Raw genomic sequence first — 18,572 nt, forward strand, 5'->3', positions numbered from 1 at the left:
TCTTCTCCAGGCTAAACATACCCAGCTCCCTAAGCCATTCCTCATAAGGCATTGTTTCCAGGCCTTTGACCATTTTGGTTGCCCTCCTCTGGACACGTTCCAGCTTGTCTGTATCCTTCTTGAACTGTGGTGCCCAGAACTGGACACAGTACTCCAGGTGAGGTCTGACCAGAGCAGAATACAGTGGTACTATTACTTCCCTTGATCTAGATGCTATACTCCTATTGATGCAGCCCAGAATTGCATTGGCTTTTTGAGCTGCTGCATCACACTGTTGACTCATGTCAAGTTTGTGGTCTACCAAGACTCCTAGATCCTTTTCACATGTACTGCTCTCAAGCCAGGTGTCTCCCATCCTGTATTTGTGCCTTTCATTTTTTTTTGCCCAAGTGTAGTACTTTACATTTCTCCTTGTTAAAATTCATCTTCTTTGCTTTGGCCCAGTTGTCTAATCTGTTAAGGTCATTTTGAAGTGTGATCCAGTCCTCTCGGGTATTAGCCACCCCTCCCAATTTGGTGTCGTCTGCAAACTTGCTCAGGATGCCCTCAAGCCCATCATCCAAGTCATTGATAAAGATGTTGAATAAGACTGGGCCCAAGACAGAACCCAAGAGAGAGCCAGCAAGTCAAGAGACGTCACATAGAGTCTGATTGATGGGCCCATCAACATTCTGCCCAGGGCTGACCTCTCAGGCCTGGTTTACTAATTAAACTTGGCTCCTGTGCGGAGTAGCTAAAAGGAGGAACCGTTTCAACACATGTCATTGTGGCCAGCAAATTTAGGGCAAGGGGGAGGGATGGGGGGGCTGAGATTTTGGAGCGGGATTGAATCCTGGAGGGGAACAGGGCTTTGCATGAGAACAATATTGTTTTGCTGCTACCTTGATGGCCTCAGCAATTTGCTCCAGGACTGGCAAAAGGACAAGAAATGCAAAAGAAAACAAATCAATGGAAAGCTCCAGAAGATGCAGAGGGCAGCCGAAAGAATAAAACAAACTCCATCAGGATCAGCTGCAGGAGAACCGCTTGGGTCAGCCCATCGGAGGCAACCCTGGAGAGCTTCTGCTTAACTTACTTCTATCCTGCCTTTTCCCTAGACTGTGTGTGTTTGTGTGTAGGCAGAACCACAGAATTGTACAGTTGGAAGGGGCCTCCAGGGACCATCTAGTCCAACCCCCTGCCATGCAGAAATTGCAGCTGCAGACTCCCCAACAGACGGCCTTCCAACCCCTGCTTAAAAACCTCAGGCGAAGGAGATGCCGCCACCCCCCCCCCCAGGGGAGGGCACTCCACTATTGAATCGCTCTCACCCTCGGAAGGTTATACAAAGCCTCCCTCTGGCCTCCTCCTCCTCCTCTAGATGACCCCGGGATGATCCCCTCCTATCTCTCCACTCCTGAATTCGAGGAGGGGGTTCCTTGCCTCCTGCAAAGCCCTTTCCCCTGCAAGCTGTTCCTCCAGTTTCTGGCCAAAGGAGAGAGATGTTCAGAGTCCAACCAAGAGCCTCACCCTCAAAAGGATATATGGGCATTAAATCCATAAAAAATAATAAAAATCTGAGCTTCAGCCAAGCGAGAGAGGGCTGAGCTGGGTGGACTCGGCTTTGCAAGGGTTAAAGGGAAGCGAGCTGCCTTCCTAGAGAGGACAGGAAGCAAGGGGGATTCCCAGGTCCTCCAAAGCCAAAGTCCCTCCCTCCCCAGTCCTCCTTTCCTGCTTTGGTGTCTCTCCTGCAAGGGCTGCATCGCTGTCCCTTCACTCCTGGGATGGTCGGGTGAGTCTCCCCCCCCCCCTCTCTCCCCAGAGGTTGCAGTGGGGAGACGGGAGGGGTCCCAGGGGGGCTGCAGCAGGGGGTGTCTGGGGGGGGGAGACAAAGCCAAGTCAGGGAGGAGAGGGTCCTGCCGGGGGGGGGGGCGAGGTCTGCAAGGCTCTCCTTCCTGGAGATCAGAGGATCCCAAACTCCCCCGAAATCTCCCTTCTTCAAACAAAGGAGTCCCTGGGACTTTAACTCTGTGTGACGTCGCTCAGCGTCATTGCACAACAGAGGGAACATGTGCAAATGGTTTTCCAAAACTGGACGAGGAGGGGGACTAGGAACCCCCCCCCATTAAAAGACCCACTAGGAGGAGGGAGGGAGGAAAGGTGGGAAAGAGAAAGGCCAGGAATAAGGAGAGGGATCCCAGCCCATAGTCTGGCTGCTGCATTGCAGACCAGTTTCCCAGTCGTCTCCAAGGGCAGCTCCACACGGAGGCCACTGCAGCAATCCCCTCGCACCCAGAGCATGGCATCCCAGGACCACATCCTCTCTGTCCCAAAGGGATTCTTGCTGGAAAACCAGCAGAGCAGGAAACGGGCGCTGCTACTCACTGAGCCTCCAGGAACCTTGGCATCAATGGCGGCTGTGTGTGTGTTGGGCTATCTAATAGAATAATAATGGTCTCTTCCAACTCTATGATTCTATGGTTACCCGCCTAAATTTCAAGAGAGATGTCTTTGGCCCCATGCACTTGGCCCTCAGGGGGTTGACTAGATGCATAATGGCCCTCAGACCTAAGAAACAGGGACCCCACCCCAGGAGTCTGTCTTGAGAGCAGCAGAGAGTCCAAGTGCAAGAAAAGGAGACAAAAGCAGGAGGGTGGGGGTGGGGGTGGGGAGCACCTCCTGAGGACCCCCAAGTGAGGACCCCCACTAGAGTCTAATAGAATAATAACAATAAATTGCCTGCCTATATTTCAAGGGTTTGGCTCTGCCCACTTGGCCCTCAGAGGGTTAGCCAGATACATACCTGGCCCTCAGAGCAAAGAAAAAGGGACCCTACCCCAGGAGTCTGTCTTCAGAGTGGAGGAGAGACCAAGTGCAAAAATGGAGACAGAAACGGGGGAGAAATGTGCCCTGAAGTGGGGGTGGGATGAGAACAACTCCTGAGGACCCCTGGGTGAGGACCCCACTAGAGCCAAGCATCCATTTTTCACAAGATACAAATGACTCCCTTGTCAGTCAGTTCTGACTTCATGCATTGACAGGAATGCGGGAGAAACCAGGCTGATTCACCTCACAGAAATCCCTTCAGTTGCAATGGTCCTTCTAGGAGGGCTAGAGGCAGCTTTCTTCTTCTTCTTCTTCTTCTTCTTCTTCTTCTTCTTCTTCTTCTTCTTCTTCTTCTTCTTCTTCTTCTTCTTCTTCTTCTTCTTCTTCTTCTTCTTCTAGAAGATATTTCATGGTTTGGGCTGTGGTCCAGTCTAGCCCTGGTTCCTAGCAAGACTCATCCATTCTTCTTCAGAGAACCATTTTCTTCTCCTGACCTACAAATCCTGTAACAGAACAATGTATTTGCTTTATAGGGTTTCCTAGCACCTCTCATCAGCACAGGCAGAAATTGGCAGAAGACAAAAGGCTTCCTTCCAGTCTCGCAGAGGCTTCCTGAGACCACAGATGGATGACCGAGACTCAGCTGGCCCTGGAGCAGGAAGAGGCCATGGCATCCAAACTGGGAGCAGTGGGGGATTCTGGGAAAACTCTGTGCAGAAGATGCTGGGTGAGGAGGACACCCTCCGCTCAGAGGGGCAGAGCCAGAAGTTGAGGCAGTTCTGCTGCCAGGAGGCCAAAGGACCCCGAGAGGTTTGCAGCCGACTCTACCACCTCTGTCGTCAATGGCTGAAGCCAGAAAGGCACACGAAAGCTGAGATGCTGGACCTGGTGATCTTGGAGCAGTTCCTGGCTGTCCTTCCCCCGGAGATGGAGAGCTGGGTGAGGGAATGCGGAGCGGAGACCAGTTCTCAGGCGGTGGCCCTGGCCGAAGGTTTCCTCCTGAGTCAGGCAGAGGAGAGAAAGCAGGTGAGAGAGACTTTCCTCTGGATACTCCCAAGGGGCTCCAAAAAGGACAGAGAACATCCCATAATGCTCTACTTATGACCCATCCTTTTTCTGGGAAGTCATCCATGGAATGAGATCTAACACCCTTAAACTTTTTGTATTTGTAATTCTCTTTCTAATATTTCTCGCCATTCATTCTCTCTTTTTAATCCTTGCTGCTCTTTCAGGAAAATGATCATTTTGCAGAAATGGACCTGGATTCCTGTGAGGCAGAGAGGCCTCCGTTGGACACAAGACAGAGGCAGCTGGGTAAGGAGGAAGGTGGTTTTTCTCCGTTTGGTCTCATTCTGTTGCTTTTCCAACTCATCTGAGGGTTCTTTTCATATTGTTTTGGGGGGGGGACTGTTGGGAACAAGGGTCCAGAGGAGGGGAGATGTATTTCTGCATAACAAACATGAAATGGGCACAAACCTCCAACTGCACTCAGCAGGTCAGGCTTTCTCAAAGGCCCATCTGTGGTTAGAGATGCCCTGATTCACCTGTGAGAGAAGCAGGCACTCCTGGCATCCTGCTTACCTTTTATTTCTCTTGCAGGTGACAGAATGATGCTGGCAAGACCTCCTTATTCACCTTTTCATGGGAGCAGAAGGGAATCAGTGGCTGTGGAACCAGATCAGGTCAGGGGAAGCTGCCTTGTGGGGACAGAGGCCGAGGGATGGAGGAATGTCATGGACTGGTTGGGCACAGAGGAATGGTGGGTGGAAGCAGCCGGGGAACCGGGAAGGGAAGATGGCTCAGAGCCCAAGGAGTGGAGGTGGAAGAAGGATGAGCGAGAAGAGGGAGAAGCCTGGGAAGAGGAGGTGTCAGAAGCTGAAGGGGTAACAGGGCTTAGTGAGCTGGGAGACTGTGTGGCAGAATGCAGCCCAGAATCAGAGGCTCCTTCTTCTTCTGCCAGAAGCCACCCTCCCTGCTTGTCTCTCAGAGCCAGGAGACGCCTGACAATGGAGGAGCAAAGGCAGGCTGCACTATTCGATCCCTTGCCAGAAACCCCAGAGAGGAGGGGACTTGGAAAGCTGTGGGGAGCCAGAGACCTTCACTCTCAACAAACTTTGCACTATATAATCTCACTTTTCATATCCCTCCACACTAAAGAAACTTCCACCTAGACAACTACCATAGTCCATTAATTGATTGACAATGCAAACTGACAGACCCTCAGGGAATGAGATGCTGTTCTCATGAGGCCATGTTGTTGTTGTTGTTGTTGTTTAGTCGTTTAGTCGTGTCCGACTCTTCATGACCCCATGGACCAGAGCACGCCAGGCACTCCTGTCTTGCACTGCCTCCCGCAGTTTGGTCAAACTCATGTTCGTAGCTTCGAGAACACTGTCCAACCATCTTGTCCTCTGACGTCACCTTCTCCTAGTGCCCTCAATCTTTCCCAACATCAAGGTCTTTTCCAAGGATTCTTCTCTTCTCATGAGGTGGCCAAAGTATTGGAGCCTCAGCTTCAGGATCTGTCCTTCCAGGGAGCACTCAGGGCTGATTTCCTTAAGAATGGATAGGTTTGATCTTCTTGCAGTCCATGGGACTCTCAAGAGTCTCCTCCAGCACCATAATTCAAAAGCATCAATTCTTCGGCGATCAGCCTTCTTTATAGTCCAGCTCTCACTTCCATACATCACTACTGGGATAACCATAGCTTTAACTATACGGACCTTTGTCGGCAAGGTGATGTCTCTGCTTTTTAAGATGCTGTCTAGGTTTGTCATTGCTTTTCTCCCAAGAAGCAGGCGTCTTTTAATTTCGTGACTATTGTCACCATCTGCAGTGATCAAGGAGCCCAAGAAAGTAATATCTCTCACTGCCTCCATTTCTTCCCCTTCTATTTGCCAGGAGGTGATGGGACCAGTGGCCATGATCTTGGTTTTTTTGATGTTGAGCTTCAGACCATATTTTGCGCTCTCCTCTTTCACCCTCATTAAAAGGTTCTTTAATTCCTCCTCGCTTTCTGCCATCAAGGTTGTGTCATCTGCATACCTGAGGTTGTTGATATTTCTTCCGGCAATCTTAATTCCGGCTTGGGATTCATCTAGTCCAGCCTTTCGCATGATGAATTCTGCATATAAGTTAAATAAGCAGGGAGACAATATACAACCTTGTCGTACTCCTTTCCCAATTTTGAACCACTCAGTTGTTCCATATCCAGTTCTAACTGTAGCTTCTTGTCCCACATAGAGATTTCTCAGGAGACAGATGAGGTGATCAGGCACTCCCATTTCTTTAAGAACTTGCCATAGTTTGCTGTGGTCGACACAGTCAAAGGCTTTTGCCTAGTCAATGAAGCAGAAGTAGACGTTTTTCTGGAACTCTCTAGCTTTCTCCATAATCCAGCGCATGTTTGCTATTTGGTCTCTGGTTCCTCTGCCCTTTCGAAATCCAGCTTGCACTTCTGGGAGTTCTCGGTCCACATACTGCCTAAGCCTGCCTTGTAGAATTTTAAGCATAACCTTGCTAGCGTGTGAAATGAGCGCAATTGTGCGGTAGTTGGAGCATTCTTTGGCACTGCCCTTCTTTGGAATTGGGATGTAGACTGATCTTCTCCAATCCTCTGGCCATTGCTGAGTTTTCCAAACTTGCTGGCATATTGGGTGTAGCACCTTAACAGCATCATCTTTTAAAATTTTAAATAGTTCAGCTGGAATATCATCACTTCCACTGGCCTTGTTATTAGCAGTGCTTTCTAAGGCCCATTTGACTTCACTCTCCAAGATGTCTGGCTCAAGGTCAGCAACCACACTACCTGGGGTGTACGAGACCTCCATATCTTTCTGGTATAATTCCTCTGTGTATTCTTGCCACCTCTTCTTGATGTCTTCTGCTTCTGTTAGGTCCTTACCACTTTTGTCCTTGATTATGGTAATCTCTGTACGAAATGTTCCTTTCATATCTCCAATTTTCTTGAACAGATCTCTGGTTTTCCCCATTCTGTTGTTTTCCTCTATTTCTTTGCATTGCTCATTTAAGAAGACCCTCTTGTCTCTCCTTGCTGTTTTTTGGAAATCTGCATTCAGTTTCCTGTATCTTTCCCTATCTCCCTTGCATTTCGCTTGCCTCCTCTCCTCCGCTATTTGTAAGGCCTCGTTGGACAGCCATTTTGCTTTCTTGCATTTCCTTTTCCTTGGGATGGTTTTCATTGCTGCCTCCTGTATAATGTTACGAGCCTCCATCCATAGTTCTTCAGGCACTCTGTCCACCAAATCTAAATCCTTAAACCTGTTCCTCACTTCCACTGTGTATTCATAAGGGATTTGATTTAGATTGTATCTTACTGGCCCAGTGGTTTTTCCTACTTTCTTCAGTTTAAGCTGGAATTTTGCTATAAGAAGCTGATGATCTGAGTTACAGTCAGCTCCAGGTCTTGTTTTTGCTGACTGTATAGAGCTTCTCCATCTTTGGCTGCAGAGAATATAATCAATCTGATTTCGATGCTGCCCATTTGGTGATATCCATGTGTAGAGTCGTCTCTTGTGTTGTTGGAAGAGAGTGTTTGTGATGACCAGCTTGTTCTCTTGACAGAACTCTATTAGCCTTTGCCCTGCTTCATTTTGAACTCCCAGGCCAAACTTGCCAGTTGTTCCTTTTATCTCTTGATTCCCTACTTTAGCATTCCAATCCCCTGTAATGAGAAGAACATCCTTCTTTGGTGTCATTTCTAGAAGGTGTTGTAGGTCTTCATAGAATTGGTCAATTTCACTTTCTTCAGCTCCGGTAGTTGGTGCATAAACTTGGATTACTGTGATGTTAAAAGGTCTGCCTTGGATTCGTATCGAGATCATTCTGTCATTTTTGAGATTGCATCCCATTACAGCTTTTGCCACTCTTTTGTTGACTATGAGGGCCACTCCATTTCTACTACGGGATTCTTGCCCACAGTAGTAGATATGATAGTCACCCGAACTGAATTCGCCCATTCCCTTCCATTTTAGTTCACTGATGCCCAGGATGTCGATATTTATTCTTGTCATCTCATTTTTCACCACATCCAGCTTACCTCCATTCATGGTTCTTACATTCCAGGTTCCTATGCAATATTTTTCTTTACAGCATCGGACTTTCCTTTCGCTTGCAGGCATATCCGCAACTGAGCGTCCTTTCAGCTTTGGCCCAGCCGCTTCATCAGCTCTGAATCTACTTGTACTTGTCCTCCGCTCTTCCTCAGTAGCATGTTGGACGCCTTACGACCTGAGGGGCTCATCTTCCAGCGTCATAACTTTTATATGCCTGTTGTCTTTGTCCATGGAGTTTTCTTGGCAGGGATACTGGAGTGGCTTGCCAGTTCCTTCTCCAGGTGGATCATGTTTAGTCAAAACTCTCCACTATGACCTGTCCATCTTGGGTGGCCCTGCATGGCATAGCTCATAGCTTCTCTGAGTTATTCAAGCCCCTTCGCCACGACAAGGCATTGATCCATGAAGGGGTCATGAGGCCTTAAACACAGCCAAGTCTGTGAATATTGTCTTCTTGCTAAGAAAGAGTAAACTCCAGCAGTGAACTGTGGGATTTCCTGCCCAGATGACTCTGTGACACCAGCCTTCTGAATGTCACCAGTAGGATTCATCTGTAGTTGCAGTTTTCATGGAATCCTAGATTTGAAAGGGACCCCAAGGGTCATCAAGTTGAACCCCCTGCATTGTGGGAATCTCAGCTAGATCATCCAAGGCAGGTGGCCATTCAAACTAGGCTTATTTACTATCTATATTCATCATTGAATGCTAAAATAGGCTAAGCAGTGGACAGACGATTACAAATAGTGTCCAGGATTCACCTAACCAGCCCCGTCTGCTGCAAAATGGGGCCTGCCCCCCATTCCTTCCCCTCTCCATGCCCCCATGAACCCCTTGAATTTGGCTCTAGGGCACTGGGAGGGAACTCCCCAGAACAGCTCACGAGGAGAGGAGAAAGTGGATCCTTACATCAAGGAAACTGGAATGCTTGCGTAGGGAGAATGACTTGAAAACCACAAGGAGGAGTACCACCTATTTGCACAAAAGAAACAACCATAATTTAAAGCTGATTAAAATAATTCAATTAAAACATCAAAATAGGCGAGGCTTCCGGTTTGCCGCGCTGGCAAGAGGACGCAGAGAACCATTGCGGAGGGGGGGGGAAGTCCGTGGGGCGCGCGGACTCCCCATAAGAACACCGGAAAGAGCGTTCCGGTGGCTTAGCAGCCCGGCGGAGCTCCGGATGCGATTCCTCCGCTGCCCGGGAGCTCAGTAGAGCGACCGAGAGCCAGCGGAGTGGAGTCGCGGGAGCCATTTTGGGCAACATCGTCACCTCCTAGAAGCGAAGCCCCGAGTCTTCAACCAGCAAGCGGCGGATTTTCCTTACCAAAGAAAAATTCAGACTAAGTAAGTGAAATCTCCAATTGGGATTAAGATTTAGAATCGGAAACATAGGAAGAGGTTCAAAAAAACGGGAGTCGATCTCTTCCTACGGTGGAGCTAAGAAGTGGTAAAATGCTCCAAAGCCGATAAGTAACTGACTGTGTCTGGAAACCCTAAATAAATTTCTGGGGGAAACCTCTTATCAGCCCTGGGGCCGGCACCCCACGAGGCCCAGCAAAGAAATAACGTGAAAGAAGTTTGACAGCTGTCAAAAAATAAATGTGGTGAAAAATTGGCGAGTGATATTAGTGGGAAATCTGAAAAATTGAATTGTTTGGACTATGAAAAGGGATTGCCAAGATGGATGCTACTGTTTGCGAAGACGGAAATTCCATTGTCTTTGTCTTCTAATCTCCATTCTGCTTGTGACTGTGAAAAAATGTCAACATCCGGAGCATCTGCCTTCCAACAGACTGTGTTGGGTTATTTGGAAATACTGCAAGATCTCTTAAAGGGACAGCAACAATTTAGCTCTCTGTTAACCAGCTTTGTGGAACATGGACAGGACTTAAATGATATTTTGGCAAATGAAAGGGATCTTAGAAACCAAGACTTGGTGGATGCACAACAAATCAAGATAAAGGAAGAAGAAAAGGTCCAACATGAAGAGAAGAATTCTAAAAAAAATAATTGAGAAATTAATCATAGTGAACGATGCATGACAAATTAAGGTAAAGGAAGAAGAAAAGGTCCAATATGAAGATAAGAACTCTAAAAAAATAATGGAGAAATTAATGACAGTGGGACAGCATCACCAATTATGGGCAATGACTTTTGAAGGGAATGGGGAGGCTTGGGAAAATGCAACTGAGCAAGGAGAGGGTATTGGGATGTTGGGAAAGCAGAGGGAGGGGAAGACAAAGACTGGGATTGTAAAATGGGATAGATCTGGCGTGGGTTGAAAAAATTGGTAAAATTATTTTTAGGATAGTCGAAAAATGGTTGTGAAATCTTGGCTTGATAATGGAAATGCTGATCCGATTAGGGGAAAGAATCCAGGGGTGAAGAGGTTAGAAATGTGAATAATTATCTGATATTTCTTGGGGGGGAGGTAGGAAAGGGCTGGGGGAATTTTTTTTTGATTAGTGTAAATTGAAACAGTGTGTTTAGATAGGCAGTTGGGTGGGTATCTGCCTATTTCTCTCCCTATTAGCCTGGAGCCGCTGGTGGCAGGGGGGGGGCTCTGGGGGAGGGGAGAGTGAGCGGAGCGGAGGGAAACTCAACTGTAAAAAAGAACTCCTTTGGATTGTCACCTCTCATAGGTCTACCTAGTGGCAGGAGGGGGCCTGTGGGGAGGGGGTATGAAGAAGGAGGAATGTTGGGTTATTTTCTTTAGAATAAGAATGGAATTTATGAGTAAGAAATCCGTTATAATTGTTACTAGGAAATCATGAAAACTGGGAAGAAGGGATCTGAGGAAGCCACCAGAATTAGGTTTGATGAATTAAGAATTTGGAAATGGATATTTTAATTTTTATTCTTTTTCTAGGTTTTTCTTTTTCTTTGTTTTTTTCTTTTTGTTTGTTCTTCTTTTTTCATTTTTTAAAATTTTATTCAATGGGATTATAAATAAATAGATGGGGGGTTGCCAACCCCTATCCCGCCTTGTTATACTGGGGCCTCTTGGTGGCAGGGGGAGGCTTTAGGGGCAAGGGGGGGAGGCGAGGACAAACCCATCTATAAAATGGACCGCCTTCGACTCTCACCGTCCAGGGGACTCTCTTGTGGCAGAAGGGGACCTTTGGGGGGGAGGGAAGGTGGATGGATATGTATGATATGTCTCTGTTTTCTTTTTCTTTTGTTTTCCTTTCTTTTTTCTCTGTGTTATTTTAAGAAATCAATAAAAAATTATTTTTTAAAAAAACATCAAAATAGGCATTCATAATAAAAATGTGCAGCAAAGCAATCCTATTGAAACAAGACAGCAATTAAGAGGAAGGAAAGAACAGAGCATTGTGTAGCAGATCATATTTCTGCTGTCTCAGAGGAGGACATTTCCCTTTTTCTTTCAGGGTCCAGTGTGCTTTGAAGATGTCGCTGTTTGTTTCACGGACGAGGAGTGGGCGTTGCTGGATCCTGACCAGAGAGCTCTGCATAAGGACGTCATGGAGGAGAATTGTGGGATCGTGGCCTCTCTTGGTAAGGCTCCCTGTGGGATTGTCTTATCTGCCTGGAAATTCAAAAAAATACCTCTATGTGACAAACCTCATATATTTTCACAGAGCTCAACAGCGCCCCCTATAACACCTGGGAACCTAACACCCCCACAATAAAAAGTAAATTACAGTCTTTTCTGTGAACCATCTTCCTCCAGTACTTCCTCTTCATACCACGGTTGGGCTGTTCTGAACTGCCCAGGCATCTTAAATGTCAGCCTCAGAGTTGTTAGGAAAGAGAAGTAGCTTCTGTCAGGTTTTCTGTTTTTGTTTTTGCTGCTGTCAATCTTGGGTTGACCAAATAGATGCCTGACCTTGGAGATGGAGGGGAGGCCATGACTGGGCCAAACAACATCCATCCCAGAGAAGAGCCAGGCTTATTGAATCTTAGGTAGTGGTAGCAGTGATAAGAATAGTAATCGTAATAATTTTTATTCATTCCCTGCCCATATATAAACATGAAACATTAATAATAAAAATCTGCTCCCGTATGATAAGTACATTAACTTTAAAATGAACAACATACAGTAGTGGCCAAAATTGTGGAAACCTTTTCAGGAAAGTGTATTTCTGAGGTATGATGGCTCATAGCACCATTTGTTGGGGGGAATAATATCAAGAAATTATATAGCAATGGAATGAAAATTTAATGAAGAATGTAATGCAATAACTTTAATGAAGGAGTATTTATTAGAACAGAGGTCATGAAGAAAAAATGTGAAACACATAGAAAAAAGGAGATATACAGAAATTCTCACCATGTCAATTAATACTTAGTTTGGTAACCTTTAGCTTTAATTACGGCCTTACAACGCCTTCTCATGGAGTGAACCATTTTTTTTCTTTTTAGTTCTGCAGCTGTAATAATGTGATACCAAGATGCAATTATTGCCTCTATTAATTGAGCTTTACAGTGGTACCTGGGGTTCCGAACAGCCTAGTTAACGATCTTTTGGGGTTACGTACACTTCAAAACTGGAATGAGTGTTCTGGTTTGCGTAATTTTTTTGGAAAGCGAACGTACTCCATTCGGGGGTGCACTTCTGTTTTGTCGGCACGGCCTTCCCTCGCTCAGCCCAGCAGAAGCAGATGTGTTGGAGCCAGGGAGCGACAGTGACATCTTTTGCCTGCTTGGCACGGCCTTCTCTTGCTTAGTGCCGGCTGCGGCAGCAACACCCAGAAGCAGAGAAGGGGGTCCTTGATGCTGCAGTGATGGAATAGCGGAATAGACAGCTGAGCGGAGGGTGGGGAGGAAGGATCCCTGTCCAGGGACTCGCCTGTCCTCAGGAGATCGACCAACAGCCCGTCCTCCTGTGGCGCCTCCTAATCTCTCCATTCAAATGCAACGGCCCCACCTGCTATTGGTTGAGACAGATGGTGAGGTCACAGGCAGTCCTGAGCAAGTGAGGCTGCTCGCGACATCTCCGGTTCTCAACGGAGCTGCAGCCATGTGCGGAGTGACAGATGTGTGGGAAAAGAAGGCAGGGTGGCGTCGGCATTTGCAGATTTTGTAGGGCGTGTGGGTGGCATTTAAATGGAGACTCTGCTCCTTTCTTAGTGGGAAGAGCATTAAACGGAGGGTTGCCACACAAATAGACCAGGAGGAGGAGCGAAAAATAAAAATAAAAAGCAGCACCGTTTCTGCTTGCATATCTAACGACTCTTGAGTTATATTATTGTTGCCTTATTGGCTTCAGCTGGGTTCTTTGCTTTGCGCCCGGGCAGGGAGAAAAAAAGTCTAAAACGACACCGAGGGTTGAGTCTAGAGAAAGAGTTTATTTCTCGTTACAGGTAGGTAGCCATGTTGGTCTGACGCAGTCAAAACAAAATAAAAAATTCCTTCCAGTAGCACCTTAGAGACCAACTAAGTTTGTCATAGGTATGAGCTTTCGTGTGCATGCACATTTCTTCAGATACACTGAAACAGAAGTTACCAGACCCTATGTATAGTCAGAGGGTGGGAAGGGGTATTACTCAGAAGGGGGGTGGGAATGGGTGATTGGCTGATAGGAGTGGTAAACCTGTTGATGACTGTTAATGACTGCAATTGGTCTTGCAGGACAAAGCTGAGGCGCTAAAGAAAGCTTGATCATGTATAATGAGATAAGAATCCAGTGTCCTTATTCAGACCAGGTCTCTCCATGGTTTTAAGCTTGGTAATGAGTTGCAATTCAGCAACTTCTCTTTCCAGTCTGTTCCTGAAATTTTTCTGTAATAAAACAGCTGCTTTGAGATCTTGTATAGAATGTCCTGGGAGATCAAAGTGTTCTCCTCCTGGTTTCTCTGTCTTGTGATTCCTGATGTCAGATTGATGTCCATTTATCCTTTGGCGTAGGGTTTGGCCTGTTTGTCCAATATAGAGAGCTGAAGGGCACTGTTGGCATTTGATGGCATACACAATGTTAGAAGATGAGCAATTAAATAGTCCTGAAATGGTATGTTGGATGTTGTTGGGGCCAGTGATGGTGTTGTCCGGGTGTATGTGGCAGCATAAAGACCTTTCATTGCCTACAGACAGCCACCCAATCTTAAACAACTCCTCACCCACAATAATGCCACCACCAGACTTAACATGGACACTGGTACCAGAGCCTGCAATAAACCCAGGTGCCAACTTTGCTACCCACACCTTTTGCTGTCATACAACCCCAGATCATCACACTATCTGGGTGTTTCACGGTAGGTGTAATGCAAGTAGGGTGTAAATCTTCTTTGATTCTTCTCCTCACATCTTTTTCTGTCATTTTTTTATGTTTTTCAAACTCATGAAACAAAAGAAGACAAAAAAACCAACCAACCAACTTGATAGCAATCACATAACAATCTGACAAAAGTCAACCTAAGCAAGTTGTGCTTCCTTTTTCTAGTTATTTGGCTACAGCTTTTGATAGAATACAGGTAATTACATTCTTGATTAAATTATCTTTCCATTGATACATAATAATACGATATTACTCCAAAAGAAGTGGTGCTATGAGCCATCAAACCTCTGAAATATACTTTTTCCCCAAAAGCCTTGCACAATTTAGACCACTACCGTATATCAAACTAAGCAACATTCAACAACCCATAAGAATGTAATAATAAATATGTTGGTTAATGACAAACAAAAAAGGTAATGAACACACACCCAACTCCCTTCAGTTCTTCTGCATTTGTCCCTGAGGCTCAAATCCCTCTTTGTCTCCGTTGCAGATTTTGATGAAATGGAAATCGAGAACAAGGGTGACCATGGCAAAATCCCCAGAGAGGAGAAGCCACGTAAAAATTTGGAGTGTGGAGAGAGCTGCAGTCAGAGCTCACATTCCACTTCCCAACAAAGAATTCTCATTGGAAAGAAACCCTATCAGTGTGTGGAATGTGGAAAGAGCTTCAGGAAGAGCTGCGATCTCAATTCCCATCAGAGAATTCATACAGGGGAGAAACCCTATCAGTGTGTTGAATGTGGAAAGAACTTCAGTCAGAGCTCCCATCTCACTGAGCACCAGAGAATTCATACAGGGGAGAAACCATATCAGTGTGTGGAATGTGGAAAGAGCTTCAGTACGAGCTCCAATCTCACTAAGCATAAAAGAATTCATACAGGGGAGAAACCCTATCAGTGTGTGGAATGTGGAAAGAGATTCAGTCACAGCGACATTCTCACTAAGCATCAGAGAATTCATACAGGGGTGAAACCCTTTCAGTGCTTTGAATGTGGAAAGAGCTTCAGCCAGAGCTCCCATCTCACTTCCCATCAAGGAATTCATACAGGAGACAAACCTTATGAGAGCGGGGAATGTGGAGAGAGCTGCAGTCAGAGCTCCCATTCCATTTCCCAACAAAGAATGCTCATTGGAAAGAAACCCTATCAGTGCATGGAATGTGGAAAGAGCTTCAGTCAGAGCAACTCTCTCATTTTCCATCAAAGAATTCATACAGGGGAGAAACCCTATCATTGTGTGGAATGTGGAAAGAGCTTCAGTACGAGCTCCTCTCTCACGTCCCATAAAAGAATTCATACAGGGGAGAAACCATATCAGTGTGTGGAATGTGGAAAGAGCTTCAGTCAGAGTTCTGATCTCACTTCCCATCAAAGAATTCATACAGGAGAGAAACCATATCAGTGTGTGGAATGTGGAAAGAGCTTCAGTCACAGCTCCCATCTCACTTCCCATCAAAGAATTCATACAGGAGAGAAACCGTATCAATGTGTGGAATGTGGAAAGAACTTCAATACGAGCTCCGATCTTACTAAGCATCAGAGAATTCATACAGGAGAGAAACCTTATCAGTGTGTGGAATGTGGAAAGAGCTTCAGTACAAGCTCCCATCTCACTAAGCATAATAGAATTCATACAGGGGAGAAACCCTATCAGTGCATGGAATGTGGGAAGAGCTTTAGTACGAGCTCCCATCTCACTTCCCATCAAAGAATTCACACAGGGGAGAAACCCTATCAGTGTGTGGAATGTGGAAAGAGCTTCAGTAACAGCTCCTCTCTCACTTCCCATCAGAGAATTCATACAGGGGAGAAACCATATCAGTGCAGGGGATGTGGAAGGAGATTTAGTCAGAGTGGCCATCTCACATCCCATGAAAGAATTCATACTGGCGAGAAACCCTATCAGTGTGCGGACTGTGGAAAGAGCTTCAATACGAGCTCCCTTCTCACTTCCCATCAAAGAATTCATACAGGGGAAAAACCCTATCAGTGTGTGGAATGTGGAAAGAGCTTCAGTCAGAGCTCCCATCTCACTAGGCATCAGAGAATTCATACGTAGTTCGGAAAAACCCTTTAGTATAGGTTTAGACGTCACGCAAATACGGATCTTTTTAACCAGGTCTTTGGCGCATTGAAATCTGATGCCCTTTTAAAAATGTGGTGGGGATAACCAAGACAACAAATGCTGGAAATGTAAGAAGGAGGAAGGGACATTTTATCATATGTGGTGGACCTGCCCATTAGTTAAGGAATTCTGGGAAAAGATTTATAATGAGTTGAAAAAAGGGTTGAAGAACACTTTTATTAAGAAACCAGAATCCTTTCTACAGGGCATAATAGGTAAAGAAATTCCTAAGAAATATGTCAATCTATTTTTGTATGCCACAGCTGCAGCTAGAATATTGATAGCAAAGAACTGGAAAACACAGAAGATACCAACGGTTGAAGAATGGCAAATGAAGATGTTGGACTATATGGAGCTTGCCGAGCTGACCGGGAGACTACGTGACCAGGGAGAAGAGACGGTGGAAGAGGAATGGAAGAAGTTTAGAATTTGTTTTAAAAAGCATTGTAGAATTGAAGTAGGAAGAGAATTATAAGTAATTGTGAAGTTGCAGGTTTGAAAAATAAGTGAAATTTATTTTGAATTAGGTGTGGAATGATATAATGAGATATAGATTAAGAAATAGAAGACGTAATTAGGTTAAGGAAATTAAGATTTAGAATTTGCCAAAAATGATTTGCAGTGAGCCGCTAGAAGAGGGACTCGAGGAAGTCCTCTTTTAAAATGTGATGAATTACTGTATTTTTCTTTTTTATTATAATGTTTGTCTTTATTTTTATTTTTAATATCTTTTTTCTTTTTTGTGTTGCTAAGAGAATTATGATGGGATAATTGTGGATAGATTTATGTATACGAATTATTGTAAAATTTAATAAAAATTATTTAAAAAATAAAAAATAAAAATGTGGTGGGGAAGGGGTTACAGATGTGTATTTTGTGTTTTTATATTGCCTTTTCATGTTGTAACCATCCTGAGACCTGTGGGTGTAGGGAATAGAACTCTTAGGGGCCGAGGGGTCTTTGCTGCCCCAATAAAATATTAGAGGGTTCAACCCCCCCCCAATTGATAGGCATTGCCATTCCAATAGGGTGCATGCATCATGCGATTGATGGTGCAAGGTGGGTTTTACCTGGCCCCCCACCAATATTTTTTTCAAGTCGGCACCACTGGGTCAGGTGGTATACAAATTAAATACCTAAATCTCCTTCCATTGCACATGTTCCAGCTTATCAATATCCTTATTTATTATCATTTTTAAAATTTATGTGCCCTTAGTCTGAAGATTTCAAAACATAAACATACAGGATGAAAGCATGACTTTGTGAAAAACAAGTGAAGCTAGAGAAATCTCTCCTCCCCTTTTTTGGATGGAGTTTAAAACTTCGTTGATCAGGGGACTGCTGTGGAAATAGTGCATCTTGATTTCAGGAAGGCTTTTGACAAAGTTTTATGTGAGGAAGCTGGTAAAATGTGGGCTGAATGAGATAACTGTCAGGTGGACTTGACTGACCGAACCCAAAGAGGACTCCTTCATGGTTCCTCCGCATCCTGGGGGAAAGTGACAAGAGGGATGCTGCAGAGTTCTGTCCTGGGCCCGTTGTTGTTCAACGTCTTTATAAATGACTTGGATGAAGGAACTGCTCACCCCATTTGCAGGCAACCCCTGCTGTGAGTGCCTGCAGATCCCGTCCCTGCCTCTCTCCATCTGGTCCAGGATGGGACCTGACAGGCCTCTTGAGGACATCTGTCGCTGCTGCTGTTGCTGCCCAGGAGAACCCAGAACAGTGCAAAGACTTCTTTCTTAAAATGTATTTAAAATTGCTCTTTTATCTTTTAAAATTCTTTTTGGCGTAGGGGGCAGGATGGCTATTTAGTTGGGGTTGGGAATTTGTTTAATATTGGTATGTTTGTAACTTTTATTGTTTTTGGTTTCTGTTGTTTTATTGGGTTTATTTGTATAGTTTTTATTTTGTTTTTAAGGGGAGGGGTCAGGGCTGCCTGGGAGTGGGTCCCATCCAACAGAATGGCTGGGGCAGGTTCCACAGGGAGGGATGCACTGGGACATCTGATCACGAGTAGGAGGAGGAGTTACACTAAGACCAGACCATGTAATTCCCGAGGAGGCAGGTTTAGTCATTGTTTGAGGACTATCCCTGCCTCCGGGTCTGGTCTTGACCGGATGGATACTGGAATCAGCAAGGGAGACCCACATGACCTGAAGGTGCTGCAGTACAATGCCAGGTCAATGACTCACAAGACGGCCCTTCCCGGCTCGCTTTTATCAGCCAAGATGGACTGTCTCGTCAGAGTGGTGCATGCTCTAGTTATTTTCCGCTTGAACTACTGCAATGTGCTCTATGTGGGGCTACCTTTGAAGGTGACCTGG

General features: G+C 45.5%; 1 protein-coding gene and 1 pseudogene across 2 annotated transcripts; both read left to right on the forward strand.

Moving 5' to 3' along the window:
- Positions 1–18,572, forward strand: part of LOC132592082 (zinc finger protein 850-like) — a 42,918-nt pseudogene that overhangs the window by 10,989 nt on the left and 13,357 nt on the right.
- LOC132592072 (zinc finger and SCAN domain-containing protein 12-like) lies at positions 838–11,366 on the forward strand. 2 transcript variants are annotated; one of them, XM_060274159.1, is made up of 5 exons: positions 838–1,771; positions 3,339–3,831; positions 4,038–4,119; positions 4,405–4,487; positions 7,943–11,366. In XM_060274159.1, the coding sequence occupies exons 2-5, from the start codon at positions 3,430–3,432 to the stop codon at positions 7,997–7,999; spliced, it is 624 nt and encodes a 207-aa protein (XP_060130142.1). In that variant the 5' UTR covers positions 838–1,771; positions 3,339–3,429; the 3' UTR covers positions 8,000–11,366. The 2 variants fall into 2 exon arrangements, with proteins under 2 accessions (XP_060130142.1, XP_060130141.1); XM_060274158.1 differs by lacking the exon at positions 7,943–11,366 and having other exon boundaries at positions 4,405–5,792.

This window comes from Zootoca vivipara, chromosome 4, assembly GCF_963506605.1.
Source record: "Zootoca vivipara chromosome 4, rZooViv1.1, whole genome shotgun sequence".
NCBI lineage: Eukaryota > Metazoa > Chordata > Lepidosauria > Squamata > Lacertidae > Zootoca > Zootoca vivipara.